This window comes from Squalius cephalus (genome assembly GCF_949319135.1).
Source record: "Squalius cephalus genome assembly, chromosome: 2".
NCBI classification, from domain to species: domain Eukaryota; kingdom Metazoa; phylum Chordata; class Actinopteri; order Cypriniformes; family Leuciscidae; genus Squalius; species Squalius cephalus.
In genome coordinates this window covers 8,889,283-8,910,069 of record NC_137123.1, presented here as the reverse complement: position 1 = coordinate 8,910,069, position 20,787 = coordinate 8,889,283, and the positions used below count along the sequence as shown (strand labels likewise).

General features: G+C 35.7%; 1 protein-coding gene across 3 annotated transcripts; it reads right to left on the bottom strand.

The window, feature by feature from the left end:
* Positions 1–1,130: 1,130 nt before the first annotated feature.
* LOC307144621 (GTPase IMAP family member 4) lies at positions 1,131–19,852 on the bottom strand. Of its 3 annotated transcripts, XM_079847165.1 has the most exons (3): positions 19,785–19,852; positions 3,297–3,707; positions 1,137–3,186 (listed from the first exon to the last, which is right to left on the bottom strand). In XM_079847165.1, the coding sequence occupies exons 1-3, from the start codon at positions 19,846–19,848 to the stop codon at positions 3,140–3,142; spliced, it is 522 nt and encodes a 173-aa protein (XP_079703291.1). In that variant the 5' UTR covers positions 19,849–19,852; the 3' UTR covers positions 1,137–3,139. The 3 variants fall into 3 exon arrangements, with proteins under 3 accessions (XP_079703289.1, XP_079703291.1, XP_079703290.1); XM_079847163.1 differs by having other exon boundaries at positions 1,131–3,707; XM_079847164.1 differs by lacking the exons at positions 1,137–3,186; positions 3,297–3,707 and adding an exon at positions 3,984–4,852.
* Positions 19,853–20,787: the final 935 nt, after the last annotated feature.

Below are 20,787 nucleotides of genomic sequence, written 5' to 3'. Positions count from 1 at the left end.
TTGTTCTCCCAACATTCATCTGGTCCTGTCGACCCAGCTCAGTCACTGTAAGTAGTTAGGGAAAGTTAGGAATTTTTTTAGCCAATCTGCAAAAAAATTTCTTACCAATAGCTTTTTTTACCATGTGTTCCTATAGGTGTCTAGTAACACCTCCCAATTTATCCACGGCCAAATCCTCGGGGAAACGCCTGGAGAGGCGATCAAAGTTGGGGTGCCCAGACGTATAATAAAATAATGATTTTTTTTTTCATTTTTTTTTTTCAATATTACCTTCTGAGATGTCTAACTATGGGTTTTTAGGGGTGCCGAATCTATCCCAGCCATTAGTTATGAGTAAAAATGACTCCAAGTCCATACAAAAACCACATAAAAATGGTTTTATTGAACAATTACAAAACAAAACTTACTAAATCGGTTTAAGGCCAGACACTACAGGTGAATAGAGTCAAATTTTTAACTAGCAGATATCACCATGAAACTTTCCCAGTTGATTACCTATATTAAGATGAGAAAAAAAATTATTACAAGTTTTCTGTAATGTAATGTTTAAATATGCAAATTAGGCAATATCTAATTAAATATGCGCTAATTTGCATATCTTTTAAAAAACAAAATCTGAGTATTGGATAAAGCCAGGTTAAAAATTATTTTTTCATTGTGTTCACATATTAGATGGGAAAAAAATTATTGAGGGATTTATGGATATCTACTTTTGTTATCCTGTAAATCAGAATATACTGTCAATAGCCTTTAAAAAATGATTTTCGCCATGTTTTTTGGAATAAAATGTTATATAAATCAGGCTAGGAATAATATATTTACAAATCCCTCTGTAAATATCTTCATAATATAACTAGGTACAAGACTGGAGAGTTTGGTGTATATAGGTGCTACTGAAGTGCAGATTTCGGACTTGGAGAATGAGAGAAAAGTCATTTTGAGAAAATGAAAAACTTGGGGGTTTGGTGTCTTGCTCAAGGGCATCTCTGTTGAGGGTATAATTATCCCCACACCTATACTTCCTGCAGGTACTGAGACTCGAACTCAAGATAATAATAGCATTGTTGTATCCATATCTTTTTGAAACCGTAAGAATGAACTTAAACGCAGATTTTTTTTTTTTTTTTATTGCTCTCTGATAACAAGAATAACATGTGACTCTTTGGCTCGTCTTGTTTACGCGGTGAGAACAGCATTCATAAATGAACATAGTACAAACACATCAGCCTATTATACAATGCAGTCTTAAAGGAAACAAGATGCAAAAAAAAAATGATGCTTTCAATACATCAAACAAATATGCATGTGAAACAAATGCCTCGTTGGCTGCTTGTCATGAAAAGAGTTTCTTCTTTACTGTCCCCTTTTGACTTGAAACAACACTTATTTTAAACTTAAATTCAACTTTCAGAGCCTCGTTAGGCGTCCGCTCTTCATCAGTCCATTGGGGGCGACGCAATATTTTGTCATTTCCGCTAAAGTGACGCATTCTCATACCTTACATTTAAAGAGCCACAAATTAATTTACATAGCATTACATCAAATTCACATTTTTACATTGTACCTCTAATAGACAAATGCATGAAATGATGGATTTAAAGGTCCCGTTATTATGCCCCTTTTCACAAGATGTAAAATAAGTCTCTGATGTCCCCAGAGTGTGTATGTGAAGTTTTAGCTCAAAATACCCAACAGATCATTTTTTACAGCATGTTTAAATTGACATTTTTTGGGGCTCAGAAAAACGCGCTGTTTTAGTGTGTGCCCTTTAAATGCAAATGAGCTGCTGCTGGACGACACAGGGGGCGGAGCTTCATGAGCTCGCGCACATTCTCAGGACAAATTCATCTCACGGAATGATGATAATATCAGAAACTCTCAGTAACGGTGTTCATTTCGAGTCGGACAATAATGAAGAGACTGTAGATGGTTCGCACTCTGAAAAAATAGACAAAGTCTTTAGCAAAAAGAATCAATTATTTTAATAGAGCAAGAGCAGACGTTTCAGCCATCCAGCTATTCTCAATGCTCATAATGGACAACAATGCCTACAGAGTCAGAGTGCTGTATAGAGATGAAACAGGTATAGTTTAGTAGTTTAATTACGGTTATTATAACGTATTTGTCATCTGCTTGTTTGTATCCATTATGTATTAATAGCCTAAGTTACAAGTCTGCTGTCTGAATGATGATCAAACATGTGTGAGTTTAATAAAGTTTTTTGTACATCACACAAAAGATGAAGCGTCAGTTTTACTTCAGAAAATCACCGTAAGAGCTGAGTAAACACAGTAGCCTAAGTTATAAGAAGTGCGCAAGTAGCCAGTAGAGTTGAGGGAGCATTCCTGTGGGCGGAGGTTAGTCAAAACACGGTTCTAGTGACATCACTAAAGCAGGAAGTAGAGGGATGTAGTCCAAACGAGCCGTTCACTGTAGTCGACTTCTGTTAAATAAAATATCTCGCTTGGCATTGAACTTTGAGCTTTATAATTTTACAGATATTATTTATGCTCTAACAGCAACATTACACACTAACTAAAGTTTGAAACATGGGATCACGAAGAACGGGACCTTTAATTATAAGTTAATTATTAAACAAATGCATAAAACATCTGCTTAACAGCAATTACACAAAGATAACAGACTTTTCTGTTCACAAGCTGTTTACAAAAAAGAAGCATTTCTCAACAAAGTAATATGTGAAAACATTCACGTTTCAATATGTGCACATTTCAGTCTGCTGCCACCTATTGATGATATAATGCAGTGTGACAAATTAACCATCTTTTTCTTCCAGAAGTCAAATGTAAAGTACAATGCAAGTAAAATGGCAACCCTGACTCATTGGAAAAACTCAGCTCAGTTCTGTTTCTTGTTCCTTTTCTCCTCTGTTTCTGAGTTGCTGGAGCTGCAGATATATTTTCTAGCTAAAAAATACACTCCTAAACCAGCTGCTGCTGCTACCAGGACTGCACCTCCTGTTGCTCCTATTACTGCTCCTCCTCCTACAGTTAATGCAGCTGCTCCTAATCCTCCTACTCCTCCTACTGCTGCTCCTACTGCTGCTCCAGTGAGACATTTTCTCTGTAGTATTTGATCCTGCGTCTCCTTATAGTCCTGCTCAGTGTATCTCCTGCGTTCATTCTTCTTTCTCAGTGTTTTTATCTTTTTCAGGAGGTTTTTGACCTGAGATTGATCATTATCTTTTTTACCAAGAACAGTATAACGTCCTGGAAATTGATTAACTACTGATTCCAGTATTGAAGATTTTTTCAGATAAATCTCTATTGTCTCACCTTTAGGTAGTTGATCTTTATGAGTAAAGAGCACTATTGTGTGATTTGAGAACTTTGCTCCGAAATTCTCCTGGATCCATTTCACAACTTCCCTGTTCTCCTCTGTGAACTTCACACCCAGTTTGATCACCAGCAGAAACACATCAACACCATGACGTGCACAGTCAAATATCTGCTCAATTTTGGTTTGAACATCTGTAATATTCACTGATGTATCAGGGAGTCCTACAGTGTCGATGACTGTGATTGTTTGCCCGTCCAGCTCTGTGTGTGCTGATTTACAGATTCTGGTCACAGATGAAGGAGAAAAATCTTCTTCAAATGGTCTTCTATCTCCATCTATGATGGTGTTTCCTGAAGCACTCTTTCCTGCTCCAGTCTTACCCAACAGCACAATATTCACTTCTGACACTGTAAAAAAGATTGACAGATATATGGATTAACAAAAATATTCAGTACTTAGAGGTTGTTCGCTGTTTCTCTGCATCTTGCTTATTTCAATTTGAACGATTGATATTTTTCTTTCTCTGTCATGATAAAGAATAAAAATCTAAAATGTAATACAATTTTCAAAAAGTTACTAACAGCAATGTACAAAACTGATCTATGAAATAGTTACTGTGTGTGATGTAGAACCATTAAAAAACACAATGATTTGTTTTGATTACTTATGTTTTATTTTTCTTTACTTGTTGGCAAGTCTATTTTCTAGACTGTTACCTTTACAAATAATTTTCCACTGCTCAACAAGGTTCAAATACGTTTAGATGTGTGAATGACAATGAATATAAAGAAATAAAATAATAGTAAATCATTATTATCATGAGTATAGTTTCATTATAATGTTCACATCTAACAAAGCCAGTCGTACCAGAACCTTCTTAATAGATAGAAAACAACACAACATGCAACAACAGGAGTTACATAACATAACATTTTTAAAATGACAATCTTTCTCTGAGTTTTCTTGAACATCTCAATGGTGTAGATTTCTCCTTCATTCTTCTGCACTATTGTCTTGATCTTCTTCAGCAGTTCAGTGACTTGAGCTCCATCCTTCTTCTCCACATTATTGAAGGCATGATACTTTCCCTCATATTCATCCACTACCTTCATCAGCTCTGGGCTTTCCTGCAGAAATGTTTCTAATGGTTTATTTAACTGATCAGCTCCAGTGAACAGCAGCATGGTGAATCTAATAGCATCTCCTCCAAAGTTCTTCTGAATCCATTTGACTGTCTCCATCTCCTCTTTTGTGAATCTGTCTAGTCTGATCACCAGCAGAAACACATGAGGACCAGGAGCACACATCTGCAAACTCTTCTCAATCTCAGCCTTCAGATGTTTTTCATGTGAGATGGACGTGTTATACAGTCCAGGTGTGTCGATCACTGAGATGTTAATATCTTCCACGTTCCCCTCATGTTTCTCACACTGTTGAGTTGTAGATTCAGAGGAGAAACCCACATTAAACACATCTTCGCCCAGTATAGTGTTTCCGGTCGAACTCTTTCCTGATCCAGTTTTACCCAGCAGAACAATCCTCAGATCTTCCACTGTGAAACAAAGATAAAAAATAAACTTACCATTTTCAGTTCACAGTTGAATTCATGATTTGTGAGTTGCTTTACTCACCTGAAAGCACAGCAGTCTTGAATCAAACTATAGCCAATAATGTCTTTGTATGCCATAAATTATATGCCATAATATCATGTACGGTATATTCCCAGTCAACAATTTGATCTCCCAGTGATCTCACCATGGATCAGGATACTCATGATGTGGTCACAATGTGAGTTCACAGTGAGCTAAAAGTGTATCCTCACAGTGCTCTCAATGTGTGCTCATACTATGTAAGGTCAACGTGCACACACTGCACAAAGCTTACACAGCAAAATCCCCAGTGTTAAATTAACACTCCTCATGTGTCTGAAGCAACACTGAATCAGTGTTGAAGCTATTTTTCCTCCTGCGTTTAAAAAAAAATCCCGTCCACACATGCTCGGTTTAAAAGAAATCTCCGCCTACATGAAAACGCAAAAACACGCTATCCCGCGCTGTCAAGAGCATGCCACACCAGCAGGCGGCGATATAACCCTAATCGTAAAGTCACGTTGGCCAATCAGAAGCCTGAATCAGAGGCAAAAACCCCGGTTTTACTGTCTACACGACAACACTGCAACCAGCGTTTCTGAAAATCCTCACCCTGGCAGGGGTTTTCAAAAATGTTCGGTTTCAGTGACCTGACACTGCGTTTCCGTGTGGACGAATGTCCGAACCGCGTAAAAAAAGTCACGGTTATAACAAATACCCGTGTCCATGTGGACAAGGCCTAAAGCCGCATGCACACTGTGTGATTCATAATAGTCCTTTACGATTGTTGCTTGTCAGACTGTACGAACATGATCCTCGCTGTAAATCATGTCACACTGTAAGATCTCAGTTGTCATTAATGTCGCACTTTACGGCAGTCAAGATGCGTTAAAAACGGACGCACGTAAGAAAACTTGTCCACAGTCTTACATCATCAGTCACTGACACGTTATGTGATGTGAGCTGTGTTACACGTGGAATTGAAATGGTGGCTACAAAGAAATCTCTAATGTTAATTTGGTCATGCCTTGTCTTGAAAAACAAAGACAAGTTGACAGTCGTTGTAGAAGTCACACTGCAGGACTGTGAGTCAAATCCTCTAAGATTTGATCGCAACGGTCATTAATCGGCTGTCGGTGAACATGTCAAACTACCGTTCAAAGACTTCAGATTTTAGCCTAGGATCAGAGGAATCTTAGGATTTGCAAAATTTGTCTCAGATGGCCAAATCGCGGCCAAGATCGCACAGTGTGCACACAGCTTTAGATGAAATCAACTGAAGATAACATAAGACATTAAATCTCTGAAGATCTCAGCAGAGGATGATTAAACAACTCCACAAACAGCATTGATATGTTAAATTTGTTGGCTACTTGTTAATAATAAAGATTATGTAGTGACCTTCACTGATCGTACTCCAACACTGTTGCCAGTAGTTTACTGTAAAATTATTTTTTTGGGGTCACCATTGTGCAGAAGAGTAGAGCCTGTGCTTCAGTCCAGGAGAAGATCTACAAACATTGATGATTTGCTGCATGTTGCTTTATTTAACAGGTGGTGACTGTGTAGTTGCTGGTCCAGTGGGAAAAAAAATATTTTTTTAGTGGTCTCAAATTAATTAAGTTCAAAGTAATACTTTTTTCACATTATTAGTGCATTATACATTTTTGTTAATAGATTTAAACTATTGTTGGTATACAGTTGGTCAATTTAAGGCAGCTGGTTTCTGCAAGTGAAATTAGTTAACTCAAGTTTCAATTTGACATTTACTGTAGATTACAGACCTGCCAACTCTCACTCATTCACCGTGAGACGCAATTGACACTTTTCACACGCTCTCACGACACGCATCCATTTTCTCACGCACAGAAAAATTGCGAAGCAAAGAGAACACGGAGACCGACAGACTAGACAGAGCAGGTTACTTATGATACAAAAACATTTCAGCTCTCAGATTCTGTCTATTCTATTACGAAATTCAGACAATACGTGTGACGTGACAGATCCCTATAGCGGCACCAGAAATTGTACCATATAAACATTGTAACATGTCACTAAACCAAATAAAATTCAGTTTAGTTACTAAAATGTTTTGATAATCACAATACACTTATTGTGATGCAAGATTTTTTTTATTACACCCCCCCCCCCCTCCTCCTCCTCCTCCTCCTCCTCCTCCTCCTAAATCTCACTCCAAGCAAAACTCAAAAGTTGGCTGCTATGAGATTACAGTAAATTATTGGCGATAGTGTTGCCAGTATTTTACTGTAAAAAAGCCTGGTAAGGTCTAACAGTGTAGTCCATGGCTAAAATCAGGCAAACACTGACCTCCACAATGACCAAACTAAACTATTACTTTCAAACAAACTCTTTTAAGAGGTTCAGTCCTGTGTATGCTGGGAAACTTCCGGCTAAAACTTTAGAATGTTAGGTTTCTATCAATGTAATCACTAAACATGTTTAAAATGTTTTTAGAGAGTGTTATCCTTCCTTTTAGGAGAACATTCTGGTAACAAAAATAAAATAAGCTACAGAAAACATTACAAGAACATAAGATAATGCTCTCAAACCATTCATAGAACAATAACATGTCTAGCTGGGATGAGCTCATATTCTGGTCAAAGTTTGAGCACACAGTGAGAGCGCTGTGAGGTTACACTTTTAGATCACGTGAACTCAGATTGCTGACGGTGTGACCACATGGTGAGATCACTGTGGACAGTACACTGTTAACCCTTGCTGTAAAAAAGGCCAAATTCTGACAATATCATACCATTTTCCATTAAAACAGTAATATACCGTAGAAAACAAAACTAGCCTACAGGAATATACTGTGAATTAACATTGCTCAAAATCGACACTCAGAGGCTGTTTTCCCAATCACACCCTATACCCTCATTCACTATCCCCTACATTAGTTCACTAATATAGTCCCCTTGACAAAGTGAATGAAAAGAAGTGAGTGAATTGAGAAACTGATGAACACCTGATAAGCAGAATCACTGAAGGACAGAGAAACAAGAACAGAAAAAAGAGAAACACAAAAACTACAATTGACTTCCAGTAACACTGAGTGTGAAACCAGTTTACAAACCAGTTTACGATTATTTCTTTCATACATGTACAAAAGTTCTTGTTGAGAATTAACAGAGATATAGTTAATAATAAAGTTTGTTGTCACCATGATGGAGATCAGTATTTGCTTTAGTTGGTCTCTTGTCCCTTGACTACTTACCATTCATCTCTCTCTGGCTGCTGTAACAGTGAGTTTATAAAACACATTTGTTATGGCAAGAAAGTGTCAAGAGGAAGATGATCAGGTGTTTTAGGCTTTTGTGATAATGTCACAATCATCCTGGACATGTCTGATTCTCTGATCTTTTCTGTATTTATTCATTGAATTTATGGGTATTTCATATTTAGCATATATCTGTAAATCTACAACATAAAATCAATATTTCTGTAATCAGGTCTTCTGAAGAATATTGTAATCATATAGTGCATTAAAAAACTCCTGCTTGACTCAGACACACACAGACATCAACAATCAGCACATGAATCTCAACAATGGTGACAATCAAAAGTTTCATGTCGCAATGCATGCTGGGTTCCAGGATAATATAAAACTCCCAGCATGCACTGCTGCATGAATAAAAAAATATATATTGCCACCGTTGTTGAGATTCATGTGCTAAATTGTGATATCTCTGTGTTTCTAAAAGACAGTGTAGCTCTGTTTCTCTGGTTATGAATGATGTGTTAAAAAAAATGAATCATTGTAATTTATTGTTGTGTTTTCACAGTGGTGGTAATGTAACACTTTTAATTGAGAATGAATTCCTTAATGAATGAACAGGCAATATGATGATTTTGTCATCATAATCATTATAACCACAATCATTCATAAACTGTGGGTGTGCACAAGTGTGACTTGCAACAACACAGCTCAAGCAGCAAAAGAAAATCTAATGTTTTAGCATCAGCATCCCAACTAAAGCAAGCACTGATCTCTATAATGGTAACTTCAAACCAAACATTTTCATTTAAACATCTTAATAACAACTTCTGTAGATGTATGAAATAAAGTCATACTGGTTAATAATAAGTGTAATAATGTGTAATGGCTGGAAGTCAGTTGTAGTTCTTGTGTTTCTCTATTTTCTGTTCTAACAGCAGGTGTTCATCACTAATGCTCAACAATCACTTACATATTCCCTTAATTATCACTGTCTCAATGTTACTTTTACTCTTTGTAGTGTGGATTTCCCTGTGGGGTTGAAAGGGTTAACAGTGTAAGATAAAAAGACACACCCGCAAAATGTATTTTAAAGGAGCTGTATGTAAGAAATGTATTTCAATTAATCATAAAATGGCCCTGATATGTCACTAGACATTAAGAAATCATGTTCATTTCAAATACTTATATCACTGACAAAAGTAGTACGGCAAGGATATTGTCATTTAAAAAGTGAAGTTGCAGCCCTCAACTGATGTTGATGTTGTCATCTTGTGTTTTGGCCTGAAGCGCCGCCCTCCATCTATCTACCAATCACGAAGTCAGTAGTGTTTCTGCATCCGGGTTGCCAGCTCTGCTCTAGTTACCACAGCTGCAGCTACAAACTGCAGCCTATGTTCCTGCTGGATCCTGCAGCCTATCTGGCAACCTCGAGTCAGGGGGAGGGGGAGGGGATACACCGCTCTATACAGTAATTTGAAAGTGATTGCAGTACCAGTTTTGGCCACAATCTTACATACAGCTCCTTTAACAGTAATAAACTGTAAGTTAAAAAACAGGTATATACTGGCAACACTGTTGCCAGTAGTTTACTGTAAAATGTATTTTTTGGGTCACCATTGTGCAGAAGAGTAGAGCCTGTGCTTCAGTCCAGGAGAAGATCTACAAACATTGATGATTTGCTGCATGTTGCTTTATTTAACAGGCGGTGACTGTGTAGTTGCTGGTCCAGTGGAAATCTCCTTTTTTACACAAGTTTTGTTGTGGTTTCAAATGAAATAAGTTCACAGTAATACTTTGCTCACATTATTAATGCATTATAAGTTTTAGTTAATACATTTAAATGACAGTTGGTCAATTTAAGGCAGTCGGTTTCTGCAAGTGAAATTAGTTAACTCGAGTTTTAGTGCATTTTTACAGTAAAGAACTGCACAATTAACAGTAAATTACTGGCAACAGTGTTGCCAGTATTTTACTGTAAAAAAACCCGGTAAGGTCTAACAGTGTATATAAGGCTCTATTTCCTGTTTCTCTGGGCCGCAATTCGGATGAAGACCTACATGCATTTCTGTTATTTTTTCCCTTTTTAATTATTGTCTTTGTATTATTCTGAATTTTTCTTAAGTTAAACGAAACCATTCTTTGGTGATTCGGAAAACTTTCAAGACAAGTTTCAGAGTGATTTTTTCCCAAACATATCTTTATTTTGTTGTAGTTTAGATATTGATACTAGCAAATGCCCAGTGTAACCGAATCCAGAACTGAGCCGAGGACCCTAACCACTGAAACAACGTCTAGCATCTTTAACCTGCAGGTGAGAACAATTTATGATTGTAACAGGTTATGGGAATGTTTTAGAATAATTTAGAGGTTACAGCGGTATACAAATACAACATATTCCATATTTGTCAGTACAGCATATAAGAACTGATTTTCCTGCTAAGACAAAAGCTGAGATAAAACTCACCCTTGAAATAAAGCAATAAAATGCACCCTGGACAGAAGATCACAAAGAAAGAGCACAGGGCATTGTCCTGTCCAAATTTTTCTCCTTCCTTATCTCTGCATCCCCCTCTCCCTCCTCTCTTCCTCTCTCCCTGATTCAAGTCACCAAAAGTGCACTGAGAATGTCTATATATCACATATGATGTATCTTGTGAATCTATTGTTTTTCCTTTTCATGTTTGGTATTATTTTAAATGTCTCAGTGCAATGAGTAAAATGGTCTTAATTTCATTGCAGTCATTGGTTTAATGAGGAGGATTGAGAACTCAGGAGAATCCTGTTCTCCTCACTGGGTGATGTCTCTTCAAGATATCTGATAATTCTCTTCTCTCCCCCGAAACCAGGTGTTACTCCCTGGGGTACATGAACAGACCCAAAACAACTCAAAAAAATATTGATATAACCCTTTTGTTCTGGTCTGGGTATTTAAGGCTAGGTGACAGAGCAGACTTTGGGACCCTTTAACCAGGAACATCCCCCATACAGTGCTGTGTTAGTGTTTTCTCAAGTATTACACTTGGAACACACTCACACACCACTGTGTGTCTCTGTCAGGAGTGCATTGCTTACTTTTAGAGTCATCTTTGAGTAAGACCATAAACTCGCATAAGAAGCCAAGAGTCAAATTTCCCAACTTAAGGCAACACTGATCCCCATAATGGTGATTTTATGGTGATTTTAAAACATCAACATCTAAACCTCTGTTAATTCTCAATAATAACTTCTGTAGATGTCTGACAGAAATAAAGTCAGTCTGGTTAGTAATAAGTGAAGCTGCACAGCAAAATCCCCAGTGTTAAATTAACACTCCTCAGTGTTTATATGTGTCCACACTACAGGGTGTTAAAAATTAACACTGAACAGTGTTGAAGTTAATGAGTTAATTAAGTTAACACTGAAGCAGTGGTGAAGTTAATGAGATAATTAAGTGATTAATTAAGTGATGATTGGCCATTAGTGGTGACAACTGATGATAACAAGCAGACTCACTGAAGGAAAGAGAAACAAGAACAGAAAAAAGAGAAACACAAGAACTACTGACTTCGAGCCATTATTGCACTTATTATTTTACCAGTTTGACTTTATTTCTGTCATACATCTACACACGGTCTTATTTAGATTTAACAGAAGTTTAGATGGTAATGTTTTATGGAATGCTTCGTTTCATGTCACCATTATGGTGGTCAGTGTTTGCTTTAGTTGGGCTCTTGACACTTTATTATTTAACATTAGTATTTCTCTGGCTGCTCCGACTCTATGCTTATAAAGCATATGTGTTGTGGCAAGAGAAACTATGATTTGGGCTGTGTTTCCTGAAAGCATCACAAGCCTAATTTGATTGTATAGACCATTTGTTGCAGTTGGTCTGATATCAAGTTAAGTTTAAGATGCTTTTGGAAATGCAGCCCTGGTTATGTTTCAATGATGAAATTACTAGTGACCTGTTTCAATGATGTCACCCAGCATTATAAACTGATTATCTAATTGTTTTATTAATTTTTCACTACAGTAGTTATTTCCAGCAATGTTTTAAAGATCTGAAGGATTTAAAATCACACACAGACATCAAGAATCTACATATGAATCTCAACAATGGTGACAATCAAACAAATGCTTAATGTTGCAATGCATGATGGGAGCCACCAATCAGAACGCATCAATGGCTGACATCATGCATTGCAGCATGAATAAATTATGCAGCTGAATTGTCCTGTAATTTTCATTGTTTTTTCTGTTTGCTTTTATTTTGCTATTGTTTTGTTCTGACTTTAGTAGCTTGTTTTGTGATGTTCAGAGTTGATCTGTTTGTCACTAGTTTGTTTATTGTCACCATTGTTGAGATTCATATGCTGATTCTTGATGTCTGTGTGTTTAAACACAGTAACTTCTTTGCTCAAAGTATTTTCAAAATTTTTGATATTGCTGTTGGATCTCAAACTGTAGAATCTCAGAGCTACAATCACCAATACTAAAACAAGACCTCAAGCATATAGTCAAAGATTTAGACTCTGAATGACATCAGTGAATCAGGTCACTACATGATAATGTTTTTATCATCAAAACATATTGTGAGCAGGTCATGTTTTCTCTTGCAGTAACAAATGTGCTTTATAAACACAGAGTTGCAGCAACCAGAGAAAAACTAATATTGAAACATGAAAAGTGTCAAGAGCCCAATTAAAGCAAACACTGACCACCAAAATGGTAACTTGAAAAGAAAAATTCCATAAAACATTACCGTCTAAACTTCTGTTAAATCTCAAGAACTTTTGTCCTGGAGGTGTTCTGACATGCTCTGACATTTGTGCTTATTTCTGTTACTAGTGACATTTTCATGGCTAAAGTCTGATTACACTGTATTCAGCACAAACTCTGCTACAATAATATATCAGCAGCAAGTATATAAAAGTTTGTAGTTTTGAGATAATAACATTTATGCGTGGTTTGTGAAAATGCAAAAAACAATTGTCACTGAAATAAGGCCATGAAACCCATACTGATTATTTCTTCATAAGACTTGTGAAAATTGTATGACGTAGCCTAGAATATTTGCTTCAAAACTATGTGAAAATCACCCTGACTGCTCATTCAGAGAAGACAATATATTGATTTAAAAATTTTACGACGTGTTTTGTGTGAAAAAGCCTTATGCGGGAGCTCATTAATATGTAAGCTTTTCTCACCTGAGAAAGACAAAGACACTCCCTAACGGCCCTATTAGGAGCTATCAGGCCCTGCCATTCTGAGCAACCTTGCACAAAGAATGAGGAGATTTAAAAAATAATGGCTTTTTGATTGTTTTTAATTTATTTACAACACAACATAATCCAAAGGTACACAAATGACAAAAAAAAAACACACATTATTTAACACACTGAACTAAAGACAGAGACTTGAACTGTCACACACCTTTGTGCCATTCCTGAAACATAGTACATACCTTTCATTTCCATGGTGTTTGATTTTTCACTTTAGCATGTTCATGTATGGAGACTTATGTGAATGTTGAAGTCAGCAGGACTTATCAGTGGCATCTTGTTCCTCTAAAAACAACAACAACAAAACAGCTGTGAACATGCTGATATCAAGAGAAACTAGGGCTGCACAATTTGGGGAATAATACATTTTAGATTTTTCAGGTTAAAATAGCTTTTTAAAATGTACAGAATACACACACACACACACACACACACACACACACACACACACATATATATATATATATATATATGTATAGCCTACTTTTACCATGCTGTGTTTTATTATAGAATATAAAAACATCCTCGTGTCGAACATGTATACAAGCACTGAAAGGTTGGCTACCAGTTCACATTTCATGTTTCTGTCTATATATAGGCCTACATGTAGGCTACATATGACATTAGGCTTAGTTCATGTTTTTACTCCAAACTCATTTCATAACATACATTTTAATCTGGCACGACCAGTTTAACATGTCTTACCTTAAAAATCGTCTCATCTTCAAATCGCGTTCTTCTGAGGTAAATCCGAGGTAAATTCAAGGTAAACAGCACAGCACAGCACAGCTTACATTCGTCCAAACTCGATGAAAGCAGAGAGGAGTAAGTTACGAAGTCTCTGCTTCTTTGTTTTGAGGTGATGAGGGCGTTTACAGGTCTGCGTTTCTCCGCATGGATCATTTGCATGTCAATCGCTCGTGCGCGCGTGGGTGTGGTCACATTATAGTTAATTAGGACGCGTTTGAGAAACTGTACATGCCGCTGCTTTCATATGGAATACTTAAAAATATAATATTTGTTTTTTATACAATTTACATACTTTAAAAATAGAGATTCCAAGCGTTGTATAGACATGCGTTTCAAGTCTGTGTGACAAACATTCGCTGAGTTACAGGTCATTTTCTGTCGCGTTTCAGAATGAGTTTCACATTGAGAGAGACGGCAGAACGCGCATCATGTTTATTTTCTTTGTTTTACGGAAAACACAACATTTTGTTTTTATTATGAGTGTACACAAATAAAAGAAGACATTTAACAGTTTTGAATGATGTACAATACAAGTATGTAAAATCAAAATCAACAGAGTATTTTGCACTGATAAAAAAAAAAAACGAGCAGATCACGCCGGCGTGATTGCCGACCTCAGGGGGTTAATACACTGAAAAAAGTGAAACATCAGTGCAATTCATTCAAAACATATATTTGCATTGGTCCAATGGAAAATTGTGATTTTCAGTTTATACCTTCTGTTTTCACTTTGCCTCAAAGTAAGTGTTACACCCTCTAAAATTATACTTTGGATTAACTTAAAAAAATTGATGTAATTTGTTACAGATAATTTTTTTAGTTTTTCTCAAATTGTATTTATGATTTAGTTAAAACCATAAATTTTGATTAATGTCAAACCTAAAGTTTAATTTTTTCCAACTCAACGTTTTACCTTAACCCAAAGTACACAGCAAAAACTCCAGTGTTAAATTAACACTCAAGAGTGTTAAAGTTAATGAGATAATTAAGTGATTAATTGAGTGATGATTGACCATTATTGAAGACACCTGATGTTAACAAGCAGAATCACTGAAGGAGAAAATCTCAAATTGTAAGTTACCATTATGGTGATGGGTGTTTGCTTTAGTTGGGCTCTTGACCCCTTATATGTTTACTTTAGATTTTGTTTGGCTGTTGTATCTGAGTTATAACTGCCAGATGAACAAAGAAAAAAAAAGTGATCTGATGGTGTTGGTTATATTATGACAATCATCATTTGAACTTGATCACTGAACTCATTAAGATCGTTATTTCTGACATAGGTTTATGTTGTTGATTACAGCATAACTGTGATTCTGCATAAATATCCAGAATTTTAGATATAATATAAAGGATTTCTTAAAAATTGTTTTGAAAAAAAAAAAAAAATCTTTCTTTTAGGCACACACAGACGTCAAGATTCAGTCTATGCATCTCAACAATGGTGAGGAGCAGAATATTCAATTAGGAAAAGTAATTGCATAGACAATTCAGATCATAATTAATTCATACCGCAATGCATGATGGGAGCCATTAATGAGTTGTGATTGGTGGCAGCCACTGCAACATGCTTTATTATTGTCACCATTGTTGAGATTCACAGGCTGATTATTGATGTCTGTGTTTCTAAATAAATACATTTGAAAGTGTTTTGATCAGAACAACGTTTATTAAATATTTTGGATTATATGAAAAATTCTGAAAATCATATGCAGAATCACAGAGCTGCTGAAATTAACAAGTTACACTAAACTATCTCAATAAGTTTTTCAGATCACAGCATGATTATGTCAAAACATAACCAACACTATCAGATCACACTTTTCTTTGTTCATTTGACTGTTATAAATCAATAACAGCAGACAAACAAAATCTAAAGTAAACATATAATGGTCAAGAGCCCAACTAAAGCAAACATCTATCTCCATAATGGTAACTTACAATTTGTGATTTTCTCCTTCAGTGATTCTACTTGTTAACATCAGGTGTCTTCAATAATGCTCAATCATCACTAAATTAATCACTTAATTATCTCATTAACTTTAACACTCTTGAGTGTTAATTTAACACTGGAGTTTTTGCTGTGTACTTTGGGTAAAGGTAAAACTTAAAATTTTGGTTTGACATTAATCAAAATTTATGATTTTAACTAAATCATAAATACAATTTGAGAAAATCTAAAAAAATTAGCTGTAACAAATTACATCAATTTTTTTAAGTTAATCCAAAGTATCATTTTTATCAGTGTAACTACCCGAATTAACCATGAATTACAGTAGAAATACATGTTAATAAACAATTTATTAACACACCAAGTAACTATTACTATACGTCTGAATAGTAAGATGTATGAATGTAGATTTAAATAGTTTATTAATCATTTACTTACAATTTCTAAGTGATCTTATGAACCACTGACAAATAATTGGTGTGTAAATAATGCAATGCTTAATTTAGAAATGATAAATTGATCATTAATAAAGTATGAAAATACATTTATTAAACACATTATAGATATGCTTGTAAATCAAGTATAAAACATTTGTAGCTGTATTTATAAACGGCTTATTAATGTCTATTAATGCTTTATAAATGATGAATTAACTGTTTTCTAATGCTTAACTAATGATTAATAGCATGCAGTTATTATAAAGTGCTACCGAATAAGGTAGTAATTTAACACTGGGGAGTTTGCTGCAATGTAGGCTGAAAGTAATAATGGCACAATGATGTGTTAAATTCAATTGCCATTATTGAATCAGGTTACTTCCTGATGATTACCAATCTACCTGATCTCGTTTTGCTTTAACTTCCTTTGTTCCTGCAAATGTGCTTGACAAACACACTCATTCAATGTAAATCTGGTTCGTAATAAGTGAAGCTGGTAATGCTGTTTGTGGAGTTGTTTAATCCTCCTCTGCTGAGATCTTCACAGATTTAATGTCTTCTTTTCTCTTCAGTTGATTTCATAAGGCTGTGTCTGAAGTCAGTTGTAGTTCTTGTGTTTCTGCTCGGCTCATTCCACGCCGCATGTGGGCCAGATCATCTTTCCACATGGGCCAGATGTGGGCCGGATCTGGGCCCAAAATAATGTTGCTATTTGGGAGCCATCCCCATTATCTTGCTTATTACATGGTTACTTCACACATAAGTAAATAATTGAACAAAATATTGATTTGAGTTTAAATATTTTATTAGCTCTATAAATGCAAAACGATCCGTGAAAAAAAAACAGACTGGCTTAATCCATTACAGTATATAAAACAATCGTCCTGACAAGATGAACACAATATTATAAAAAACTTTAGCCTTCCCATTTTCATTTTCAATACATCTATAACTTTAACCGAATTTGAATGAAACAAGAGAGTGCGATTCCACAATACTGGATGAGCGGCATGTCATTCAGCATTGCTATTGACGATGTTTGTTATCTGGGAGTAACCAGAGACATCTCTATATGGCTCTGGGAATAACACACCTTGGAATGTTGTGACTGACCAATCAGAATCAAGTATTCCAGAAAGCTGTGTTTAAGACTGTATAACTGACAACTCATTGAAGAAACTGGTGTTTTCTACATGCAAACACGGTAATTCAATATTGTATATCGTTGTAAATGTGTTTATTTGTTAATAGCCATAAGTGAGATTATTGGTTTAGTCAGCTGGTCATTTTCACAAAATCAACACAGGCTGTTCAGGTAAGAGAGACTGACATAGCAAAGAAGTGGTCAGAGAAGGCTACATCCTTATTAATTAACAGTTGAAATGTTTAACCTACACTGTAAAATGTAATACGTTGACTTTACTTAGAAAAGGTGAGGAAACCGATTGCCTTAAAATTTCCAAGTAAAGTAGTGTATTAATGTTGTTAATCAAGTATACTCAAGCACTCTCGAATCAAAATCATTAGTTGTGTTAACTTCTCATTAGAGTTCACATTACTAGGAAAATATCAGGAAACCGATTGCTCTAAAAAAAGCAAGTAAAGTGAAATAGGAATAGTATGTGGTACTGACAAATGCTTAGTTAGTATAGTTCACTTACACAAGAGTTCTAGTAACTAAAAAATAACTGTAGAGAGTACTTGATAATTTACTTTAAATGAAATGTTACCATGGTTGTGTTTTGCATTCTGAATGATGAAGTCTGTGTGAGTCAAGCATGATCAATTACAAGATTTTCACAAATATAGAGGGATTATATAAACCCAATTAACTGTTTCAGAAGGAGTTTAGGCATAAACAGTAGCAACAAAATTATAAAAGATCACTAATTGACACGAGTTACATTATACACCATTCATATTTTCTCTCACACACAAATATATATATATATATATATATATATATATATATATGTGTGTGTGTGTGTGTGTGTGTGTGTGTGTGTGTGTGTGTGTGTGTGTGTAGTATTACTTCTCTTTCTTTGACACTAAACAACTGATTTATTGTTGCATCACTGCATCTATAGAAAGGCATAAACAGGCATAAACAGTAGCAACAAAATTATAAAAGATCACTAATTGACACGAGTTACATTATACACCATTCATATTTCTTCTCACACACAAATATATATATATATATATATATATATGTGTGTGTGTGTGTGTGTGTGTGTGTGTGTGTGTGTGTAGTATTACTTCTCTTTCTTTTACACTAAACAACTGATTTATTGTTGCATCACTGCATCTATAGAAAGAGAATCATAATAAAGAAAATATAGTTCCAAGTGCCCAACCAAAGGGATCACTAATCGCCATAATGGTGACTAAAAATATTTTAGGAAAATCAAAATCAATTTATGAAGTCATCTTATGTTATGTTCTTACAGATTTTTCAGTTGTATTGACAATTCAACATTCAAGATTACTTTGGGAAATGAGTGAATGCAAACAAAGACAAATAACTGCAGAAGTGGAGGAAATGAGTGAAAGGTCCATTAAGAATTTCCCTGCCTCAAAAACCACACTCAAACCAATCAATTAATCTTAACTTGGGTTTTCTGAGTAAATAAAACATAGTCTGTGAATAGTACAGATTACTAGATTTTTACAATTAAGTTAAGACATTAAGTAAGGGTTAATGCCCGACGAGGTGTCCATTATCAGGTTTTAATGGACGACGGCGAGGCGTGAACTGTCCGACTCGAAGGGCATTAACCCGCTTATACCATGGTTACTTACGAAAGAAAGAAATATTTAATCAATTAATAATACTTTAATGTGTTTTAGAGTAAAAATCGTGAGGGTTTTTATTTGTTAAGTCGAGCGCACTATTTAATATCTCCCGTATACAGGCGTTGCCAAGCAACGTGGCCACAGCGACCCGACCGCAGCAGTTGATCAGTGAGTTTGAGCCAGCGCAATCATTTAGAACTGTCATCAGGCAAATTGACGGGACGCCTTTCCTAGGTGTCCATTATCACTTTTTAACGGACACCCTGCAGCCAATCAGAATCGAGTATTCACCCAGACCATGGTATAAGTAAAGTTAACTAAAAAGTTTTAGTAAGAACCACTGTTGGATTTTACAGTGTATACTGTATTCAACAACATAACTTCAGTCACCCTTACATGAGGGGCATATCTAACACTTACTGAAGAACAAAAATAACTAAATTCATAATTAGGGAAACTTACTTGTAGGTGTTGGCTCTGTTAATGTCTTGTAACAGAAGATTTGAGGTTTCGACCCGATCTGCATCGCACCAGTGAGGAGACATCTTAAATAGTCTTGGGTGTGATGCAAATTAAACAGACGAAGAGCCACTCCTACTAATATCTCATAACCATGCCTTTTCCTGTAAACCAAGGCTGTTCTTGTAAGCAGAGGTGTAAAGTCCAGGTTCAGAAAGTAAAAGTCCTCCTCAGTATTTTGTTCCAATCACCTGGATTTGTTAATTCAGCAGGAGAGAGAACTAATTAGTGAAATCAGCTGCTGAGTTTATGGGTGGAATAAACACATGGCAGGACTTTTACTTTCTGACCCCTGGACTATTACACCTATGTCCCCTCGAGGGTGATTATTATTTAGGAACCTTATGCTGTTGTTTATCTGCTATAGTGGATCAAGTATTTCTGCAGTGAAAAGTTCTGTCTGACAGAAACAGCCCTGATTTACAAGAAGAGGTGGGGTTCTTGTTATTTCCTTTTGGTAGTATTGAATATGTGCCTCTAATGCTGTTGCGCTCAAAACACCTGCCGTTAAACCTGTTCAACAAACACGACAAAAATATCTGAAGTGTCATTCATGTCTATAAATAACACTTCACATGTATTTGAACAGGTTTAACATGTGCTGAAGGGTGGAGAACTGAAACAAACTGAAGAAGAATCCAGTGAGGTCGGATATTCAGGAGCTTTGTTTTTAGCTTAATATGGTTGTGACGTGAATGAAATTAGAGATCAGGGATGTGAACTTTTACTAAAGAGTTGTAAGATGAAGTCCAGTTTCTTTTTGTCCTGTGTTCTCATTAAAACTTTAAACAAAAAATATGTCAGTTTAGCTACTTTGTTGTAATTGATGTAATACACAATAGATACTAGGCAAACACATTATTAAGATAATTTCCAGACAAGGTTTAGGCTTTTACACAGTCTTCGTTCTTGCATGTCATGAGTTGGTTTAAGTGTGTACAATACA

Coding starts and splice junctions, on each gene's coding strand:
- LOC307144621 (XM_079847163.1), bottom strand. CDS start 19,848: ATGCAGATCGGGTCGAAACCTCAAATCTTCTGTTACAAGACATTAACA. Junction 3,708..19,784: donor AACAGAGCCAACACCTACAA/GTAAGTTTCCCT, acceptor TCTTTTTTACAG/TGTCAGAAGTGAATATTGTG.